The sequence below is a fragment of the Batrachochytrium dendrobatidis genome (genome assembly GCF_000203795.2).
Source record: "Batrachochytrium dendrobatidis JAM81 unplaced genomic scaffold BATDEscaffold_1, whole genome shotgun sequence".
Lineage (NCBI taxonomy): Eukaryota > Fungi > Chytridiomycota > Chytridiomycetes > Rhizophydiales > Batrachochytrium > Batrachochytrium dendrobatidis.
The window spans coordinates 2,578,394-2,600,556 of NW_006281099.1; the positions used below are offsets into that span (position 1 = coordinate 2,578,394).

Consider the following 22,163-nt stretch of genomic DNA (forward strand, 5'->3'; position numbering starts at 1 on the left):
TGATTTGCAGTGGATCGAGCAGCAGCAGCCTGACGAGCAGCGAATCTAGCAGCTCTATTAGTGGCCAAGCCAAGACCTATGTCCAGAGTGTAGCTAGAAGTATCTGATGAGCCATTGTCAAGATGCGAGGTAGGTCTGGGAATGGTTGAGGTATGTAAAGATTCAGAAGTGTCCTCTCTAGAAGACTCTAAAGAAAGGTCGTCCTTGATAGCCAGACACCTGTTAAGAAAAGGAGTGTCTGCAAACGAAGCAGTCATTGTGGATGGAGGTGTCTGGGCCAGCGAGGTAGAAGGTCTGGACATGGGGGTGGAAGAAGTGGTTGTAAGGGGCGGAGCAGGCATTCCAGTAGTTGCTGGTTGAATGTGGAAGTCCAAGACAGCTTAGTGAATGTGACGTGCGGAGTGTCCGATATAGTTGGTGGATTGTTGTAAGATTAATGCTGGCAGTAGCATGGGTAAACGAATGGATTGGGTTCGACTCTAGATAATAGTGTTGATCAGAACAGACTGGAGTTGGCAATGGCTGTGCGAGGGGTTGTGTTCTGTCAGATCCAATGCGTTGATGGCTTGTGCCAATTGCTTCCCTGCGACCGAATTCATACAAACTCGACTGCTGTTTGCAGTCATACCCATCGGGTTCTGCTGCAATGTGTGCTGAATGACCAAAAATCAGCTTGTTTTCAAGATATTCCATTCTTACAAATTATTAGATTAACAAAAGTAGATGAAACTTGTTAAAGATTCAAGACAGTTTGAATCTTTAACAGAGATCAAGTCCGAATATGAGGAACAGGGATGTGAATCAAATGGTAGTTGGCAGTGTTGTTCCAACAGCGAAATCTGCACGAGTTTAAATCGCCCTTTTCTATATTTAAGAATAGGCCGCAGGTTAAGCTCATGTCGCAAAAACATTAAATACTTTTCAAAGCAAAGTAGTTATTAAAGGGATCATCCAAAGCAAACCAAAAGGTAAACTCGATAGTTTACAATTTCATATATGCTGCTAGATAAGCTAAAGACAGCCCAGTCCAGCATCGTTTCCATTACGACCGTATTCATGTAAATGGAACACCAAATAAAGGTGTCGGAAACAGCCAGTCTTGTGTGATGATTTACACCAAATTTACTGGTCAGCATTATGCCTTTTGGACTCTGGGTTTTCTTCGTGCTCATTCTGTATAAAAACCAAATGTTACATTACAGTTCCAGTAAACCCTACGCCTGTTGAACATTCAACTCTCCCTCATTCAAACCGATCATTGCAATTGACATGTATAGTTGTATTCCCAAGACATGCAATCTTTTGAATTAAAACGCGAATGGGATTTTAGAATACAAAGTGCAGTTTTGACGATCGTATAATGTACGGTTATACCAAAGGAGGTGAAAGGGATAATCTCAATTCAAATCTATTGAAAAAATGATCAAAATCATGATTAGTCTTTGGTAAGCAGTTTTGAGTGAAAACTTGAGGACGATATAATAGTTAACTCGAGAGCAACAATCATGGTAAATTGAAAACGACTTTAATTGGAGTACTCTGCCTTGATGTCAAAGTATCCGAAATTACAGAATCTGGCAATGATTTTTAGAGTGTTCAGAAGCATAATTCCGAAATTCACCCAGTGGTTTATGTTGGAAGAGTATCAGACTGGATGATTCTGATTTCTACTTTAAACACTACTGGATGGGTGCTAAAAATGTAGAAATGGACGAGGACGACATGAATATGGTTTCAAATAAACCAAATTCCACAGCAGTGGAAAACGGCAATCTTACACTATCGACACCTTTGAATTCAAGCAATAATGAAAGCAACTCAAATGTCTCTTTCCATTGCAGTGAGACAGTTTGTCAACCAACAATCTCTCATCAATTGATGACACATTCAGATTCCAGTAATGATGATGTTGCTACCAATGATCGTGGAACTGATAGTGCAGTCTTTTTACACTGTGGTGAGACAACTCGGTATCATGTCAATCATGTCCATCGTTGTGGAAATCACTTGTTAATCTACTCTGAATGAACAAGTCTCTTTTCCGTGTTTAATCAATGTATCTTTATATCTGCTTGAATAAAGCACTTGTTGTGATTGTTTCTATTTATTGTTCTGGAATTGTGTTTTTGCTTTCTTTACCCTTTTTTACTCTCCTTCTCCTTCTCAAGATCGGAATTCAATGAATAGTACTATCTGTATATTTTCTGGTCTTTATCCTTGTTTCTTTGATAACAGTCTCGATGTCATTGTCACAATTGCTCATTTTCATTTGGGTTGCAATGATTCCAATTCCGTATGCGTTCAAGATATTCATTGTGGGTATTGATTTCGAAATTCATTGTATAATATTACCCAACACAATAATTTCATGTAAATACATTAGTCTTTTCATGTAGCGGTTCAAGAGTATATTCCACTAACTCGGTAATTTCACGCTTGTTACGATCTCCATTTGAGATATTTAAATGGATTATATTCAAACTCAGATTAAAGCCGGGAATATATTTCTTGGGATAGATACATGACTGAAAATAAAATGACAATCAGCCATCCATTTACAAAAAAATATTTGCAATGTGCAATCTGCTACATTGGCATATTCTCACATCTAATTCAGTGCTTCCAATGCTTTTATATTTTGATATGTCATAAATGTGCTGTCAAAATGAATTGAGATATCCAGCTTGTAGAACTAGCTTACTCTTCAACAAGCAACTTGAAAATCAGATTCTTTTTGGGAAATGCAAACATTCTTGTCCAATGAACAGTTTGAAGTGGGATATTGATTCCCACTCGGAAATCTGCGCTTACGCTCCACAGCAATCAAAACATTTGATATTGGTTTGGTGTTCAATTCGGGTATATACTGCAAAATGTAGCGATCAAAGAAACAATTCAGTTTAATCCATCTGGTAGTACTTCATTTTTCAATGCAAACTGCCATTGATTAATACATCAGTTGATAGTATTCTGGAACAACTAACTGGCGACGATATCATTGACCGACTGAAACGTCGAATTCAAAGTGGAGCGTTGAGAGCATATATGAGTACGTTCTTTTGTCGACTCCACTACGTGAAATGTCTGCTGGCTCACCATTAGCATTGCCAGATTTCATCAAAAACACCAAATATTGTGTCATTTGAAGATGTACCCAATAATCTTTGGTTCTGGTATTGTCTTGCTCATGATAGAAATGCCAGAAAAAGATGACATAGATTGTCAAGAAAAGCCAGAGTTGTTTCACGATTACTACGGCATCAAGATAAATAAAGATTATTTTGGGATTGATGTTAAACACCCGAATGATATCCTGTAAGCATCAATGTGTACAGATTGACAAAAGTCTTCCAGCGTGCTGAATGTCATACATCTGAGCGAGTTCAAAAAGTTAAAGCGGTACATGGCGACTTGTAATCAGGGCGAACCAAAGATATTATTTGAGGATGGAATTTATAAGCCCAAGATGGGTGTTTTTGAAATGCTGGAAGCGAACGAGGTTTGTGTTTTTCAAGAGTCGAGATACTATCCTTATTTCATTTTCTATGACTTGATATTTTATGATTTCTAAACAATGGCGTTAAACATTCCCTGATGCCCATTTGAATTTAAACATGCCTGAATGAGGCTACAAATCTACAGACTAAAATGACCAGCCAGCCATTCAACAAACAGCAATGTCGCGAGTATACAGCTTCATTACACAGATCCATACTATCGAACTTTGGTGAAATACAAGACAGGGCTTGGTACGGTATGCGACTCCAGACACAGGAATGATTGAGAATCCAATTAGAGGCGGTGCGTCAACTTGTATAGGAAAACAATGAGCATTCAATTATTGTTTATTCCGAAGCAAACTCACTGCAAGATTGCACCATTTGCATGAATACGGCTGTAATTACTCAGCATTGTTCGCCGTTCAAACTACAAGCAAACCCCACTTTTTGCTTAAAATCAAACACTGTCAACCTTCCTTGAATCTCAAAACCCCACACTTATTCAAATGGCCCCCACAACTACTATCTTTACTAGAGAGGTGTCTGATGCCGTTGATCTTCCTGGACAGGGAAAGGTAGGGTTGATGATGCTTTGGCTCATTACTGTACTTGGCCGGATCAATGCATCTGCTATTGACATGGATATAAACATGGGGTTTCTAATAGAACATGGTTGCAGCCCCTCGTTTATCCATCTAATGGCTGCATTTATTCGTTTTCAGCGTATATTCATTATCATTGCTAATTACACTGTATGACTTCTACTATGACAGGCTCGTCGTTGCTACAAAACACCTCCAGGTCCTATAGTTGGACTACTTCCAGGCATCAACACGCTGCACGATGTCTTGCAAAACGGAGTTTCTATTTCTGGTGTGTTTTACCAAGTCAGAGTAACTGCTATAGATTGGGTTGCATGGGGTCGAATGGTTTCTAAGCTGGCATGGAAGCTAGTGCATTTGTTGAGCTGCATACTGACAATTCATGGAAGCATGCAACTGCAACGGATGTTTTGGAAAATATGACCACCCCTGTCTGCTTCTCACTGTTTTTAAACGGGTATTGATCTAGGTTGCTGATTTTTTCATGGTTCAATATAGGTGATAAACCCTTTCTCGGTACAAGAGCCATGACTAGTGCTGGTTTTGGTAGGTTATCAGTTTGTATGGAATAGTAAAACCAATTTATCAAAACGGCCCTGTCATGCACGATCATCACCAACCCTAATTTCCGCTGTCAACTCTGCAGCGCTTTTGGGGCTTTGATTTTATGATTTCCTAGTTTGGCAGTCATTGCTGAACTACTTCTGACTAAATGCTCATTGTCAGTAAACCATGTGATGACCTTGCTAAATTTGATTTCAACCCGTTTCATTCTGAAAATTAGGTCCATATTCCTGGCAAACTTACAATCAGGTCCTCCAGCGTGTCAAGAATCTTGGGTAAGCTGCGGATGATTTATATTGCCTAATATATTTGGCCGCTTATCAAACTAACTTTTACTCAACTGCTTGGTCTTTAGTGCTGGTCTTGTTAAGCGTGGCATGAAGGAAGGCGATAACATTGGTCTGTTTTCTATTAATCGTGCTGAATGGGTAAGGTTAAAGCATGTCCTTATTGCCTGATCTGTATTGAGTGCATGAAAAGCCTAGCAACTCACTCTGCCTTTGAAACACTAGATTATTGCTGAGCATGCATGCTTTATGTATGGCTCAACCACAGTTCCGCTTTACGATACTCTTGGCGAAGAGGCCATTGAGTATATTATTGGACTTACCCACTGCTCAATTGTCGTTGCTACATCTGACAAGGCAAAGATATTAATTAAAATGGCTGAAAAAATTCGGGATATCAAGACAGTCGTGATTATGGACGAAGCCAGCGAATCCTTGATTAGCGACGGTGCTGCTGCCGGTATGCAGATTTTCAGTATGAAGGATACCGAGTCTGTCGGTGCCGAGTCTCCCCTGCCTGCGGTAGCAATCAACAAGGACACGATTGCCACCATTTGCTTCACTAGCGGAACTACTGGGCTTCCCAAGGGCGTTGTCCTGTCCCACGAAAATCTGTTGTCATTCAATACTGGTGCTCGTACATTTATGAAAGAAAGCCTTGTTCCAGAAATAACTAGTAGCGATGTCCACATCTCCTATCTTCCTCTAGCACACGTTTTTGAGCGTATCATTCAGTGCGCCATCATTTACTCTGGTGCAAGCATTGGTTTCTATCAAGGCGACACGTTCAAACTTCTCGATGATGTTGCCGAGCTTAAACCAACCGTTTTTGTGTCTGTTCCCCGTCTGTACAACCGCATCTATGATAAAGTGCTGGCATCTGTCAAAAAGTCGGGTGGTCTATCCGCCAAGCTTTTCAACCATGCTTATGCTACCAAGAAGAAGAACTTGCAAAATGGTGTTACAACGCATGTTCTTTGGGATGCCCTTGTGTTCTCCAAGATTCGTGCACGTCTCGGAGGTCGTGTACGATGGATGTTGTGTGGTGCCGCACCCATCTCTGCCGATGTAGTCGATTTTATGCGTATCTGCTTTTTGTGCAGCTTTAGTGAAGGCTATGGTCAAACTGAAACCAGTGGTGGTGCATCGTGCACTGTTGTCCAGGACACTTCTGCTGGTCACATTGGAGTTCCCATGCCTCAATGTGAGATCAAGCTGTTTGATGTTCCAGACCTCAACTATACTTCGCAAGACAAACCTTTCCCTCGTGGTGAGATTTGCGTGCGCGGTGCATGCGTGTTCAAGGGATACTACAATAGTCCAGAAAAAACGGCCGAGGTCCTTGATGCAGATGGATGGTGTCATACCGGTGATATTGGTATGTGGGATGCTCAGGGACGCTTGAAGATTATTGATCGAGTCAAGCACATTTTCAAGCTTGCTCAAGGAGAGTATATTGCGCCAGAAAAGATTGAGATGGTCTATCACCAGCACGAACTTGTTGCACAATCATTTGTTTATGGCGATAGTCTGCAGTCCACCGTCATTGCTGTCATTGTTCCAGACAAGGATTCATTCATGCCATGGACCAAGAGTCTTGGCGCTACTAGTGATTCGTTTGAAGCTCTTTGCAAAGAGGAGATGGTCAAAAAAGCCATGCTCAAGGAACTGACTGCATTTGGTAAATCGCACGATCTCAAGGGCTTTGAATGTGTCAAGGCAATCCACTTGGACCACACTGCATTTTCACCCGAAAATAATCTACTATCGCCTACATTCAAGCTGAAGCGACACGAAGCAAAGAAGCTTTACCAGCCCCAGATTACAGCCATGTATGAAGAAATTAACAAGGTTTAAAATATCGAATGCCGCTCCTTGACTTGCATCACTACTTTACCTCCTAACCACTTTTGACGGATTATCTCAGTCTAATATCATGTCTGAGCTACTAATCTTCCTAGCCCACTTATCCTCATCTGAATTACCAATGAATTAAAAATCATCGATACTATGATTTATTTGCAGTTTGGTGCAATGTATTAGAAATGTATTAAATGGGTTAGACAATTGGACTGTATGTTGACTGAAGCAATCGTGCAATTCTACAAACGAAAAAGTCGCTTTGAAATGCTGCAACAATCTGCTTGATGCTGTTTAAACATGACAAAATTGGCGGTTGAAAAATAAACATTTTCATCACCAAGTCGCAAATACTTTTATAGACAGTACATCAGCCATCCATTCTAAAATGAACGACATGGACGAGGCCATCATTCGAGCCATCAAGCAAGGGTCTGCTCCAGGGCAACCAGATAGCGAGCCTTTCCGCATGGGCTCGGATATTGACTCTGATGAGAACTTGAGCGAAGACGAAGCCAATGCCGCCAACCTAAACTCACAACCAGTGGATCCAGACATGGCTCGTCTGCTTGAAGATAGTGCTATCCGTCAAAAACTGGGTGTTGGTGGAAACTTTACAGGCCCAAAAGGTGTCGTCAACGACTACAAGTTTCATAAACGTCAAGAGCAAGCTCGAGCTGCTGCACGTCAGCAAGCCAACGAAAAGAAATGGTCTGACCAAGCCCTTTCAACTGGATGGATGCAACGACAGATTCTTGGGGAAAAGAATGCAACGTCGGACCCCCAACTAGAGATTGACCATCACTCGTTGGGTAGTGGGACGCTTCAACATTCAACAGATGTGCTAGATGAGCTTGAGGATGATGATGAATATATCAAAGAGTATCGTGCACGTCGATTGCTGGAACTCAAATCTCAAGCTATGCGACCTCATTTCTCTACTGTATACAATCTACAGCAAGAGGATTACGTTGATGTGATTGACAATGAAGATCCATTGGTCACTGTTGTCATACATCTCTACAAATCCACTCACGATGCATGTCGTCAAGTCAATACATTTCTTGATCATTTGGCAACATCATATCCTACCATCAAATTTGCCAAAATTGTATCTACTGTAGCGGATGAATCGTTTGACGATGTTGCTTTACCAGCTCTGTTGGTGTATCGGGCTGGAGCGCTCACACACACGTTGTTGCGAATGACAGATGAGATTACTGGATGGGAACGAACGGGAAGAGTGTCGTTTGAAGACTTTGAAGCATATTTGTGGGATATGGGCGTGTTGAAAAACTCGGACAGTTCATTAGAAAAGAGTTTATGTAGACTTACAATGTGACGACAGATTTGACTTTGCGAAGCAGCAGCTTGTAGATCTACTTGTTTGATTTAAAAAGATGCAAGAATGGACAACTTGTGACTCTTTATTTTTTGTTTCTAGATCTTTATAATTGACCATAAGACTAGATTCATCTAGCTTATTTTATATTTTTTAATAAATTTGCTCTGCAGATAAACTGCCTTTCAAATGTAGTACATTATTCAAATGGTAAATTGCCAGATGTAGCCATCCATTGCTTGAATAGATGCCATAGTCTTTGATCATTATGTTAGTATTTTTACACCATCATCAACAATCAGCACAGTATGTTCTATATCACAACACATGTCCAGATTAATAAATGATTGAATCAAGGTAGTAGATTAGCGATTGAATGCATTGTAAATCTAGCAAAACATCAAGCAGTGATCCAGCAGTTGCTTACCAAATTGCGCTGATCGGCCACCATCCAACGATACCACCGTCCACGCATCAGGCCACTTGGCGTATCCGTTATCTCCCTGACACAGTACCGGCTCAATGGTAAATGTCATGCCAGGCTGCATAATCCACGGTTCATTATTTTTGTAATGCAATACATAAGGAGGTTGATGGAATTGGCGTCCAATGCCATGTCCACAAAAATCTCTACTAATACTATATCCACCAGATCGAGCAAATTTGCTTGAATGGTTCAAAAATTGTAAATATAATTTATAAGTCATAGAGTGATATCCATTTCTGGCTACCTTACAACAGATCCAATCGCGCTAAAGGGGACTCCTGGACCGCATACAGCAATAGCAGAATCCAGAGATTCTTTGGTAGCATTCACGAGAGCTTGTCCAGCTTGATCGACATCTCCAACACAAACAGTTCTACTTGTGTCTCCATGAAATCTACAAGTAAAAATGATCAGATAAATGGCCAGTCTAATTTCAATATTGAATAAGCTGACAAGTATGCAAAACACGTCGTTGTTCATACCCATTCAAGTACACCTAATTGAATACAATGACTGATATGAATGAGTAATACGATTTCCACTTTCAACGTATATCGTTCAAATCAAGCAGGGTTTCAGATGATCGCTACTTACGGTTACATCGATATTAATAATGTCTCCATCCTCAAGTGGTCTATCGTCTGGAATACCATGACAAAGAACATTGTTAATGGATGTACATACCGATCTGGGAAAGTTGAGATATCCCAATGGGCTTGGATACGCTCCAGCATTGATGATTGACTGATGAACTAGAACAATTCAAGCGTATGTAAACATGGGTCAGCACTCGGTTGAAACCATCCATACAAGTTTGACAATTCCAGAGTGAACATCTCGCTCACCAACAGCATCGATTTCTAGCGTGGTAACTCCAGGTTTAACCATTGCAACTGCCAGATCAAGTACTTGTCGAGCCAGCTTTCCAGAAGCATACATGCCTTTTATTTCGGATTCAGAATTGACATGAATGTGATCCAGTACGACCAAGGGTTTCCCAGTAGTGACATCATATTCTGGCTGAGGAATTGATGAAGGTACTTTGAGTGTTGATTTAATCATTGTATCTCCCAGTAAGACCTTTTGAGTAGGAAGAATAAGATTGTAGTTTCCAAACCGCTTCAAACGGCTCAAGGCTGGAAGGAGTTTAACTGAACGACGACCAAACACCATTGAATGCAAGTAAAAGTATATGGAATCCAGATCAATACTGGCTGAATGATTTCTTGAATATTCTGATGTTGGCTGGGTGAGTTTTAGCAGTGAATATCCAAATACTTGTTGATCGAGTCTTGGATATTTACTGTCGTATTCATGCAACTTGAAATATAAATATTTCTCGTTTTTTACACATTGACTAATTTACACTTTAAACATCAGTAACATCAGATATGGGAATCCAAGGTAATGAGTTGGTAGATTCGTATTGAATTCATGATGCATTTTGTATATAAAACACAAGGCACTTTGCAGTCATCTCAATCAGGATGGACTTGGCTGGAAACTCAATCCTATTGCCATTAAATCAATTCGGACACTAGTTGGATCGATATACTTTTACCAAGTGATTAGCATCACTTGCACATTCTGTCCAACTGGAACTTTTGACCATGTCTGGCATTATATTGATTTGTTTTTCGTTTTATTGGCTTCAACAGGATTGTCTAGAGTCATTTGCGATAATGCTCCTGCAGCAACCAAGCAAAATGATATTAAAAACTATTTTGGCCGAAAGGTGGCTATCGATGCATCCATGTCCATCTATCAATTCCTGATTGCTGTTCGCCAGAGCGATGGCCAACAACTGACTAACGAAGCTGGTGAAACTACAAGGTATACTTTCATGGAGTTGCGTTATATGCTTATATGAATTAAACTGGCTCTAACTCGGCGATCTTGCCAACAACCCATTCTACGTTTATAGTCATCTCATGGGCATGCTTTACCGAACTATTCGTATGGTTGAAAATGGTATCAAACCTGCATATGTGTTTGACGGAAAACCACCAACATTAAAATCTGGAGAGGTATTGTGATTTGAATTAATTCGTTACTACACTATTTGTTGAGTCGATGTTTTAAATACATCATTTAACAAGATTCTTTTGCTGATTTGTATTGTGAATCAAATTGGAACATGACTCTTGTTCATAGCTTCAAAAGAGAGGAGAACGTCGTGCTGAAGCTCAAAAGGAAGCCGATACAGCACTTGAAACAGGTGTGTTGATGGAAATCTACTTTTGTATTTCGGATAAAAATACATTGTGACTGAAACTTGATGTCTAATATTTTTGTTCAAGGCGACACTGAGAATTTTAATAGATTTAGCCGCCGTACTGTCAAAGTGACTAAAGAGCAAAACCAAGAATGCCGTCGTTTGTTAAAACTCATGGGAATTCCCATTGTCGAAGCGCCTTGTGAGGCAGAAGCTCAATGTGCAGCACTGGCCAAGGCTGGCAAGGTGGAGTTTTGGCATGTTTTGTGTGATAACTCAACTTGATGGTAAAATGATGTTATATTGGCTATTGACGGACGTGAATATTTTAAATGCGGTCTAGGTATATGCTGCTGGTTCAGAAGATATGGATACGCTTACTTTTGGTGCTCCTGTTCTCTTGCGACACTTGACTTTTAGTGAAGCCAAAAAAATACCTATTTCCGAATTCAATACACAAAAAGTTTTGGAGGGATTGAATTTTTCTCATGACGAGGTTTGTTTAAAGCCTGTGCATAGTTGGAGATTTACACTGTGATTATTATGGCTGCATGGCATGCTTACAGCTGTTATTGTGCTTTGCTATCCCGGATCATTTGATTGCATTAGTTTATTGATCTATGTATCTTGCTCGGATGCGACTACTGTGATTCTATTCGTGGTATTGGACCCCATCGCGCGGTCCAGCTAATGAAGGAGCATCGGACAATCGAAAACATTATCAAGAGTATTGATAAAACAAAGTATAAAGTTCCTGAAAATTGGCCGTTTAAAGAAGCACGACAACTATTCAAGGAACCAGATGTACTTGATCCTGCAACTGTCGAGGTAATATTTGATTTTTTGGCATAATTCTGTACACGAATTTCAAGTCAACTGAAATGGGTTGTGCTTGTACGATTGTGTAGTTGAATTGGACCAAGCCAGATGAGGCAGGCTTGCTCCAATTTCTAGTGACAGAAAAGGGATTCAGGTAAAGAGTTTGATGTTTTGGTTTAAAGATTGAAAAACCTGACAATATTTTAAACAAACCAGTGAGGATCGTGTTAAAAAGGCAGCAGAGAGATTATCCAAGTTGATGGGTACTGCCACACAAGGACGTTTGGATGGATTTTTCAAAGCCATTCCCAGACCTGCATCTGACCCATTGACTTTGAAACGCAAGGTGGGTTTTGATTTTGCTGTATACACTGTTAGATTTGTTTGACCCATTTTTATTAAATCTGATGAATACAGGCTGCAGAGAGCAAGACAACGCCAAAAGGCAAGAATGCAAAGAAATCAGTAGCTGGCGGATCATCCAAGAGCAAATCGCGTTGATAATGTACAAGGATAAAGAGTCCAAAATAAAAAACAATACATTTTGATTATATCTACTAGTTTGTGTATGATTCAAGCATGTGTTTAGGATTGGTTTGAATGTAGCTGCTAGAATTCAAGATTGACTCGATGATTTGTCTACAATAGAATAAAATGCAACTGAATGACAGATCAAATGGCATGTGAAAGACTAGCCGTTGAAATGAATGCACGAATCATAGCTGAACAGAACAGATCGTGTCGATGCATGAGCAGCGACTTGGCACTGCTGGAGTCTGAAAGACTCATTTTCGATGCATTCTGACTTTGCGTGACTTTGACCATTTTGAACAACTGCCATCATCCACACTTGTCACTTCTGTAGCTCCCGAGCCTGGTATGCATTTGTGTAGCTATATACAGTCCTTTATATCTACTGTTTCTGGTGTATGATTTCTACAACTACTTTATGGTATAAGCTCAACCACAAGAATATCGATAGCAAAGAGCTTGATGGCCACCACACTTGTACTTGCTATGGATGGATATCCTGGCCATCTCATCCTAGCAATAATAGAAGAAGATGGAATTCTATTACAGTCATACTGTTTCATGAAAGCGAGTTTGTTACCAGCCACATACTCCCCAGTCTATGTATGCATGCATAAAGACTAGCAAGTATGCGACTGGTTGATTCTGGGGCAGAGTGCTGGATTCCAATGTGATTCCTTGAGTGCTTCCATAGTTTCTTTTTAATAGTATTGTATCTGCTATTTTGGGCATCTTGGGCTCTGTTTGGCACACTCCTTTGTCTTGCAATGTGAATGCCTGAATATAAACAGCCTTACTACATTAGACTCGTTTAAACTTGTGTCTTGGTATTCCTGGCAGTTATCTGACTATTCTGCTCCTCATTCATGGATAAAAATGCTGACTATTTTCCTGCTACCTTGATTCACTATACTGTGTACGTTGCTCGGCCGATCAAACTTTTCAATCCGAATATGTCATAATTGAACAACGATTGTATCCAATCATGCACTTTTCAATTATATTGAAAACCTGCATTTAAACCAACCTTTTGTCAATTGTGTGGGGTTATCCATAAGATCACTGCTCCACCGGATCTAGCGCGTTAACAAGTCGAGATTCACATATATCGAATAGAAGTGCTTTAATATTTCTTTATTGATCTACTTTTTCAGAACAGATAGAAAGTGAGTTTGCATGTTTTACTGCTTGTTAGTTAAAGAGTTTTATGATGGTATTGGCTAGTTTGCCAGCTGTAGCTTTACGCCTTTATCAGACCCTGTTGATTGAGATACATGGATTCGACAGATTGGTCTATTAGTCTACCCTTTGCTTTCAAACAGTGTTGGGCTTAATCATGTTGTATGTTGCTTAATCTATGTACTGACCATCTGTTTTGAATGCGTGCTTGATATTGCCTAGACTGTTACCCACGCTTAACTTTCTAGTGCATTGTGTTTTATAAGTGCACTTGAATTCTTCTTGCTTGCTCTTGTCAATGAATGATAAGGAGGATCACTACAGTCAGTACAAGTATCATCCATTCACTGCACAGGGATATTATACTCCTGCATCTGGAATCACCCACTCTTCTACCTCCCAACTATCCGGATCTGCAGAAATGTCAAACGGATATGGAAACCATCATATGTTTGTATCTGGCATGCAACATAGATTTTCAGCCCAGATGCATTTCCAAAAAATGCCTGCTCATAACGTGCATTCAGGGATGGGGCATAATCATATGATCAATCCATATGCTAGCCAGACTACCATGTCTTCTCCAGTGTCAATGCAATCATCGTCTGGGACTAGTTTAGGGGCCAATGTTACTTCACATATTCAAAAACAGCTTGATATGGCACAAACATCGCGCATGTCGTCTTCACCACATCATCATGCGCGAGTGCATGCTACATCATCACGCTCAAACTTATCTAGTGCTCTCAATATCAAAGCAGGAAGTACAAATAGTATCAATAACCTTTCAGACTCTAGGACTTCTGTTGCATCACATACTGTTGCACAAGAGCAACCTGAGCGTGCGGCAGATTGGACGTCGCTCGATCTAGGCGGTATGATGATTCACAATTTAAGCAAAGAGCTTTTCCGGTATAGATTTATTACTAGTCTTTATTTAAATCACAACAACTTAACGACCATTCCTCCCGAGATTGCAAACCTACGCTTTTTGATTCTTTTGGATCTTTCTGGGAACAAATTATCGACTATCCCCGCAGAACTTGGCCTGTTGACGACGCTTAAAGAGTTGCTTCTTTTTGATAATGAGCTTACATTTCTCCCACCCGAGCTTGGCCAATTGTATCAGCTTGATACCATTGGGCTGGAGGGAAATCCTATAGGAGAACCACTGCCTTCGTTGCTACAAAAAGACGGCACTATGGGAATCATTACATATCTGCGTGATAATTGTCCAGGTAAGTTTGGAATATGCTGTACTTTACAATAGAAAATGCAGCTTTGAATACATTCTGGTTTGGCGTATATGCCCGATTCTCTATTTCTAACTTGTATGTTCTCATACTCATCTAGTCGGTACGCCTCCTGCTGATCGTGAATGGATTGAACTTGATGAGGATTCCAGCAACAAGACTGCTTCGGGTAAGTAGTTTGCCACTTTCCTTGGTTCTATAGTTGATATTAACAATTTTATGATTCAGAGTCTATTACTATCATGTGCTATAATACTCTGTGTCAAAAATATGCTACTCCACAGTCGTATGCATACACTCCATCATGGGCACTGTCATGGGAATATCGACGAGATCTTATTTTACAAGATATTTTAAATTACAATGCAGATATTGTCTGTTTGCAGGAGATTGATATGGGTCAGTTTGAAGATTATTTCAAGGTTCAATTAGCTCATTTGGCAGATTATGAAGGTGTTTTTTATCCCAAATCACGCTCAAAAACAATGAACGAATATGAACGTAGACAAGTGGATGGATGTGCAACCCTATTCAAGACTACAAAGTGTGTTGTATTGTCTCTAGTATCACTGTACTGTTATGGCCAACATTGTAGCTGGTTGCTAACAACCATTTATTTTAGATTCAGGATGCTAGAAAAATTTAATGCAGAATTTCAAACCATTGCAATGCAGCGTCCTGATCTTAGACAATCACAGGATGTTCTTAATCGTGTTATGGTAAAGGATAATATTGCAGTAATGACGTATTTGGAGCACATTGGCAGTGGCGACCGTTTGATGATTGCAAATGCTCACTTGCACTGGGATCCGGCTTACTGTGATGTCAAATTGATTCAGACTGCAATGATGATAGAGGAAGTGGAGCGTCTTTTATCAGTATGGCAAAAGACGCATCGCACAGAAGGAAAACAGCCTACAGTGTCCACCATAGTATGTGGCGATCTTAATTCACTTCCACAGTCTGGTGTAGTAGAGTTTCTTTCGCAAGGTCACGTCAGTGCTGATCATGATGACATCAAAGCGTTCAACTACGAGCCCTATTCCAACGGAGGGCTTACACACAAGCTATCTCTCAAGTCTGCGTATTCGCATGTAGATGTCATGGACTTTACCAACTTTACGCCAACATTTTGTGGTGTGATTGATTATATCTGGTACACCACCAATTCGCTGTCGGTTGCTGGTCTCTTGTCACATGTGGATCGCGATTATGTCGCGAAATCGGTTGGGTTTCCCAACGCACACCATCCTTCGGATCACATTCCACTTGTTGTTTCACTTCGACCAAAGCAAGCACCAACTGCCTCTGGTCCCCGCAAAGTTGTTTTTTAGTGTCCTGTCAGAGATTTACCATAACTTTTCTTGTCCTCTTTTTCCTATTTCTTGTTTCTTTTGTTCTGTGTATTTTCTGTATTGTCCCAGACTAGGGTAACTCTAATGAACAGCTTAATGAAACGACCGTTTTCGGTTTCTTGCTAAATACTTTAAATTGAGCCATGATTTCTCATTTGATTTGGAAACACACTGCAGTTTGATTACACGTTTTATGAAGCTCAAGTATATCAATGATTTTATTATGCTATACGCATAGAGGTCAAGTAGCAGCAGTATCGAGCGCATGAAGTTGAACGGCATCCTCATATTTTTGAAGAGTATGCACAATCTGACTTTTGAGATTTGCGAGTAGAATCAGATGATCAAGTCCTAGCATTTAGTCGTTGATATCATTAGTGTAAAAAATTGACAGACTTGACCTGTGAGGATCTACTTGTTTGGATCATAATAAATATGGAGATGTGATGGCTTACCTGCTTTAAACTGTTGTTGAGATTCGCGTAGATGTGATGGTACGAGTAGACCAAACCAATGAAGTGGATCACGAATATGTGTTGGTTTAGTATCAGCGGACTGTGATGACTTGGATTCTTTTGGATCTGATACAGTATCAGAGTCGCTATCCATCTCTTTGGTAGTTGTAGGAAGATTGGGTTCATGTTGTATTTTCTTACGATGTCGCAAAGCCGATTCACTCTGTTTATGCGATTCAGATTCTTCCGAATCTATACAGGTTTCTTGAAGTGGTGTATTGGATTGAGTTGACGACTCTGGTTCTGTAGGGATCGAGTTGACCTGCATGATCCCTTGTTCATTTACCGATATGGATCTAAAAGAAACAATATCACAAGTAAGCTCGATAGTTGATGCCAACAAAGTCGAGTTGAGCAATTCGTTGAATCTGAATCAAAACACTGTCTTACAGTGGAATTTGAGTCTGCATCCTGCGGTCATACTGATGTTGCGTGAGTCTACTTGGACCAAGGATATACTTGGTTTGTGCAAGATTAAAATAAGCCTTTATGCAGCAGTTTAAAAAGATTAACAAATGTATAGTAATGAATGAGTTGTGCCTTTTGATTCAATCCATTACAATCCATTACAATTTTATTCAAACATTCGAATCTTGCCCACGATAGAATGTCATCAATCAGAGCATATCAATGTACCTTGCTTAAAGACTTTGTAATCATATCTTGTCGTGTAATGCATTCATCCACCAAGTCTAGAATATGTAGCACATGACAGTCTGGATCAAATGGCGGTACGGATTGCTCTGAATCTGTTTTAGATACGCTCATGTGTGCACTGCTCTGAATCAACTCTTGTGAGTATAAATGTTAGTGGCAACTCGATTTATTGGGCTTGAAATGCATGTTTTTATCACGTGACCAAAACGTGATTATTTTCCAAAATGCAAACAAATTTGGCCAAACTTTTGTATTGGAAATGGCAGACACTCTGCAGACAAAGGATAGCAAGACAGAAGATGCAATAGGATCATCGAAACAGCAGGAATCGAATGATATTTCTTTAATTGAATCCAAAACCACTATTCAACTTCGAGTTGCATTTATTCATCCCGACCTGGGTATTGGTAAGCCAATTCACAGTTTAATCCAAATCTGAAGCCATGAATAAACCTCATCTTGACATGTTATTACTTACAAACCACCTCTGGCAATTCAAATGTATAGTTTATTTGAGTTCATGTACTAACTTACAGGCTGGCGATTGTTTAATATCAAGGTGGTGCTGAAAGATTAGTTGTAGATGCAGCTGTAGGTCTTCAATCCCGAGGCCATAAAGTCACCATGTATACATCTCATCACGACTGCTCACACTGTTTTGAGGAAACAAGAGATGGAACCCTGAACGTGCATGTGTTTGGTGACTGGCTGCCTCGATCCTTTTTTGGGAAAGGCGGCATGATTTTATTTGCGATTCTGAGGAGTTTATATCTAGCAATGGCTTTGATTACAATCCATCGCAATGATTATGATATTTTGTTTGTAGATCAGCTGTCTTTCTCGATCCCTATTCTTAAACTAACTGGTGCCAAGGTTTGAGTGGGATGTATTGTAGTATGAATTGGGTATGCAATCATGTCGATTACCATTATGATTGCTTAATATACAATGGTGTCTGTAGATTCTGTTTTATTGCCATTTTCCGGATAAGCTCTTGACCCAACGCGACTCGCTGATCAAACGGGTGTATCGCATACCTTTTGATATCATGGAAGAACTGACTACCAGTATGCATTACTGATTTAAATGAGTTTATCTACTTGTTCTATTTTTGGTTAAATACTGCTCGAGATTTGCAAGCTCATTTACATTTATCTCTGAATCAAATTTATAGAAATGGCCGACAAGGTTGTTGTCAACAGTAATTTTACTGCTTCTGTGTTTAATTCTTCGTTCCAAACAATGTCTGAAAAGCCAGGTGTGCTCTATCCAGGCATTCGACTGGATGCGTACGATCGCCAAGTTGATACCACGGATGTATCTGTCAAACCCTTGATCTCGTGTGTAAATACACTCAATTCTTTGTGCATATTGGTCAATACTATCAAGTTTCTAACGGACTGTATACGCTGTTTATTATTTCAAGTAAATGTATCACAATCATTTCTATCAACAGGTTTGAAAGGAAAAAGAATATTGGTCTCGCTATTCGGGCATTTGCACTTTTGTCCACTCATGTACCAAAGTACTACTCTCAATTGCGATTGATCATTGCCGGTAAGGTCTGCTAATAAAGCTTGAAAATACGGGTTTGACTTGCACGTTTGGCTCACTGTCAAAGCAATGTGTTTATTAACCAATGCTGATAAACACCAGGTGGATATGATGTTCGCGTTTCAGAAAATGTAGAGTATATGCAAGAATTGCAGGCATTAGCTCAAGAGCTTGGACTCGCCATTGCTACACTTGACGGAAAAGATACTTTGAAGCATCCAAGTGATGCACAAGTGATTTTCCTACCTTCATTCAGTGAAGCTCAACGTACATTTATTTTGTCCACATCGCTTTGTCTCGTGTACACACCTGTTCATGAACATTTTGGGATCGTGCCGATAGAAGCCATGTATGCACAACTTCCAGTTGTAGCAGCGAATAACGGTGGTCCTACTGAATCGATTCTACATAATGCGACAGGAATTCTTTGTGATGCAGAGCCCGATTCTTTTTCCAGATCGATTGCCTTGTTGGTAAAAGACAAGAATAAAGCCAAGGCGATGGGCAAACTTGGCCGAGAGCGAGTGACGACCAAGTTTTCTCTTGAAACGTTTACAAAGTCGCTGGAGCATATTCTGTTTGAAACCATGGAATCAGACAATATGGATGCTGTCATGACGTCCTATGTGGTTTATCTAACTGTAATCAGTTTAACACCTGTTTTCATTGTGACGATGCTGTATATACTGCTCTGACTTTCCAACAACGAATGGGTTAAATAAAGCATCCATCGCACTCCTGTTTTTCCAGACATTCAACACAGATCTTCCAAACAGAAGAAATTGGCAGAGAATCGAATGGTTTCAATGCAGATGACAACGCCACAATATGCGAGTCAGCAAAAAACAGGATTGAAAATCGATCGAGTTTTGATTGAACTTTCAGTCAATGACGATTTTCGAGTTGATTTTCGAGTCGATTCTTTTGCTTTTCAAGTATTCTTACCAGTCAAGTTGAAATCTTCACATTGACAGGATTTCAATTTGTTGGAATATTTTCGAGTTGGTTTATAGTTTCGATTTGTTGGATCCAACTTTGTTCTTTCCCTGACTCGGCATTTTGCAATATCGTCTAGCTCGACAGTAACTATTGTATCAGTCACTCCACCAGCAGTGTTTGCTCATTCAGTCGAAACATAATCACTGGATTAGCTTTCATCTACCGCTTCAGTTGGGAATTAGAACTTGACATCCATCCAGTCATCGTTACTATTCATACAATACCCAAACAACTATTGCCATTAGCTTGACTGTTCTTTTGGCACTCACAAAGTAGCCGTCTGCCTATTTGTATCTATCCATATAATCCACTAAACCTTTCTGTGCCCAACTAGACCAGATGTCGTCTGCACAACAGCGACCACATTCGGATATACCCCTGATGTCAACTACAGCAACCCTTGGTCGGCCTGTGTCTGCCAACCTCGAGCAGCATGCATTCAAGTCCAGTGCTAGTTCAGGTGTTACATCTGCCAATGCTCGTCCAACTTCAGAGATTCTTTCGGCTACATACAAGTCACCAGAGGCTGAAGGTGTGCTTTTTTGGTTAGATTAGTTTTGTGAATTGAGATGTGTGAACATGGGTTGGAGTCGCATTCAGGAAGAATGCTCAAGTAATACTCTAAATGTACTATCAAGTCAGTCCAGTCAAACGAGTTGTCACTAATATTTGGTTTACCAATGCTTTATCTATTGATTTAAACTTTATTTTTGAATTGTTCAATCTTGGAAATTCAATCGTGATGCAACTCGTTTGAAACCCTTGAACTCGTTCCCAGCAATCGACAAATGGTTTGAAGATCTTTCCTACTATGAGCGTACTCTGGAGCAAATGGCACGTGCAAGGCTGGATGATCACTTTCGGGAAGAACTGAGAGCAATTGAGCAATGGTTCAGCGTTCTCTCGGATCCAGAGCGTACAACTGCCCTGTATACATTACTACAAAATACTACTCAGGTGCAGATACGCTTTTTTGTTACTGTGCTTCAACAAATGACACAGCGAGATCAATTGGCTGGTCCATTATCTCCTACCCAAAGTGCTACGTCAGCCACTATGCAGCCTGTCAAAGGTAAACATGTCTTTTACTATCAGATTAATATTCAACACTTATTGAGTGGTTTTTGATACATTTTGATTTATCAAATGCAGCGAGCTGTGTTAAATGTTGATCATTACTCAAAGGTCTATTGAAATAGCGGTTATTAATCTTGAATGGGTTGATCCATTTTGATGCAATACATTAATTAGCTACGCCTGCTTCCATCCCACCATCGGCGATCCCAGAAAAAGAGTCATCTTCAGAAGTAGACTATGTCAGCGTCAATAAAATGACAGCTATGCGCAACAGTCGTCGACTCTACGATCGACACAGTGCATCCTTTGGCGATGACAAGTTTCAACAAGTAGTTGGCACGTCAAGACTTTCTTGCGACAATCTTGAGTTTCCAGACGATTGCAATACGGGTAGATATATTTCACCATCCAACAATGCAAACTCTAATGTGAAGCGTATTTCCACGTCATCTACAGGATCTAGTCTTTCTGGTGGAGCAATTGGATCCAATGTAATGAGACCGCGATCTCCCATTGACGATGTTATTGTGTCCACCAACTGGTCCATGCTTCCTCCAGCCGTTTCAGAACGCACAACATCACTTGTTGGTGTAGAGCCGCCACGAATTACTGCCCGCACTACTTCAACTCAATCTCCACTGATTGCTGTTCCGCTTTCATTATTGAATGGCAACGTGTCTTCATTCCGACAAGCTTCCTCTTCATCCCAGCCCGTTTCTCCTGCACACAGACCAATCCACACACCAGCCAGCCCAACTTCTGTAGGGTCATCGCTTGTTGTTCCCCCGCGTCGATCTATGGTTCCGATAGGTATAGAGGGCACTTTGACGCATAATCCCAGTAATCATAACTCTTTGTTTCCAGGAGCAGGAATGGGGTCATCTACAGGTGCGCCTTCAGCTGCTGCTGCACGAAATAAAAACTCAGCTATTGATGAGCTGCTATTGCAAGAGTGGGGAATGGGCTCCACTGCAGCCTTTTCTTTGGGCTCTGGGACCGGTGCGGGAGGTGCTACACATCAGGCTGCTGCTTCTGGTACAACGGAAATGGTTGCTACAGGTGCTTCTGCATCGATTGGAGCGACCAACTCTTTGAATCTGCAATATGCCACATCTGAGTTTAGTGATGATGGTGGCGATTATGGCAATACTGACCCTCGTAGTCGTAGCGGAACTGGAGGATTGCATCACAAAGAAAAGGGAAAGATTCCTGAATCTGTAGATTTAGAGGCAATTAAAGGTATGTATTTGACTTGACTGATGGTTATGTTTTCTATCGTTGAATGATTCGATACATTTGAATCCAATGTGGTTTTAATTTCCAAACTCGGTTTGTTTTCTAGACATTCCAAGCTGGCTTCGAAGTTG

At 40.4% G+C, this 22,163-nt stretch overlaps 8 protein-coding genes across 8 annotated transcripts; 6 read left to right on the forward strand and 2 right to left on the reverse strand.

The window, feature by feature from the left end:
- Positions 1–1,686: 1,686 nt before the first annotated feature.
- BATDEDRAFT_22004 (uncharacterized protein) lies at positions 1,687–3,780 on the forward strand (the record flags this gene model as incomplete). Its single annotated transcript, XM_006675376.1, has 6 exons — positions 1,687–1,957; positions 2,960–3,049; positions 3,195–3,315; positions 3,336–3,399; positions 3,422–3,499; positions 3,643–3,780. 6 exons carry the CDS (start codon positions 1,687–1,689, stop codon positions 3,778–3,780), a joined length of 762 nt encoding a protein of 253 aa, XP_006675439.1.
- A 226-nt stretch (positions 3,781–4,006) lies between these two features.
- On the forward strand, positions 4,007–6,966 carry BATDEDRAFT_84918 (uncharacterized protein; the record flags this gene model as incomplete). The annotated part of the gene is made up of 6 exons (XM_006676017.1): positions 4,007–4,075; positions 4,274–4,373; positions 4,601–4,648; positions 4,887–4,941; positions 5,022–5,094; positions 5,179–6,966. The coding sequence occupies 6 exons, from the start codon at positions 4,007–4,009 to the stop codon at positions 6,808–6,810; spliced, it is 1,977 nt and encodes a 658-aa protein (XP_006676080.1). The 3' UTR covers positions 6,811–6,966.
- Positions 6,967–7,201: 235 nt separating this feature from the next.
- Positions 7,202–8,155, forward strand: BATDEDRAFT_85877 (uncharacterized protein; the record flags this gene model as incomplete). The annotated part of the gene is made up of 1 exon (XM_006676018.1): positions 7,202–8,155. The coding sequence occupies one exon, from the start codon at positions 7,202–7,204 to the stop codon at positions 8,153–8,155; it is 954 nt and encodes a 317-aa protein (XP_006676081.1).
- A 266-nt stretch (positions 8,156–8,421) lies between these two features.
- On the reverse strand, positions 8,422–9,704 carry BATDEDRAFT_7893 (uncharacterized protein; the record flags this gene model as incomplete). The annotated part of the gene is made up of 6 exons (XM_006674886.1): positions 8,422–8,468; positions 8,583–8,821; positions 8,887–9,036; positions 9,125–9,138; positions 9,237–9,394; positions 9,488–9,704. The coding sequence occupies 6 exons, from the start codon at positions 9,702–9,704 to the stop codon at positions 8,422–8,424; spliced, it is 825 nt and encodes a 274-aa protein (XP_006674949.1).
- Positions 9,705–10,033: 329 nt separating this feature from the next.
- BATDEDRAFT_22008 (multifunctional nuclease RAD27) lies at positions 10,034–12,177 on the forward strand (the record flags this gene model as incomplete). Its single annotated transcript, XM_006675377.1, has 10 exons — positions 10,034–10,046; positions 10,301–10,475; positions 10,567–10,669; positions 10,797–10,860; positions 10,943–11,103; positions 11,201–11,353; positions 11,467–11,685; positions 11,766–11,830; positions 11,893–12,022; positions 12,094–12,177. 10 exons carry the CDS (start codon positions 10,034–10,036, stop codon positions 12,175–12,177), a joined length of 1,167 nt encoding a protein of 388 aa, XP_006675440.1.
- A 1,801-nt stretch (positions 12,178–13,978) lies between these two features.
- BATDEDRAFT_9186 (uncharacterized protein) lies at positions 13,979–15,973 on the forward strand (the record flags this gene model as incomplete). Its single annotated transcript, XM_006675028.1, has 4 exons — positions 13,979–14,624; positions 14,740–14,808; positions 14,868–15,183; positions 15,262–15,973. The coding sequence occupies 4 exons, from the start codon at positions 13,979–13,981 to the stop codon at positions 15,971–15,973; spliced, it is 1,743 nt and encodes a 580-aa protein (XP_006675091.1).
- Positions 15,974–16,235: 262 nt separating this feature from the next.
- Positions 16,236–17,277, reverse strand: BATDEDRAFT_22010 (uncharacterized protein; the record flags this gene model as incomplete). The annotated part of the gene is made up of 4 exons (XM_006675378.1): positions 16,236–16,345; positions 16,450–16,805; positions 16,900–16,994; positions 17,146–17,277. The coding sequence occupies 4 exons, from the start codon at positions 17,275–17,277 to the stop codon at positions 16,236–16,238; spliced, it is 693 nt and encodes a 230-aa protein (XP_006675441.1).
- Positions 17,278–17,425: 148 nt separating this feature from the next.
- BATDEDRAFT_8038 (uncharacterized protein) lies at positions 17,426–19,415 on the forward strand (the record flags this gene model as incomplete). The annotated part of the gene is made up of 6 exons (XM_006674900.1): positions 17,426–17,573; positions 17,726–18,039; positions 18,128–18,233; positions 18,341–18,506; positions 18,593–18,723; positions 18,823–19,415. The coding sequence occupies 6 exons, from the start codon at positions 17,426–17,428 to the stop codon at positions 19,413–19,415; spliced, it is 1,458 nt and encodes a 485-aa protein (XP_006674963.1).
- Positions 19,416–22,163: the final 2,748 nt, after the last annotated feature.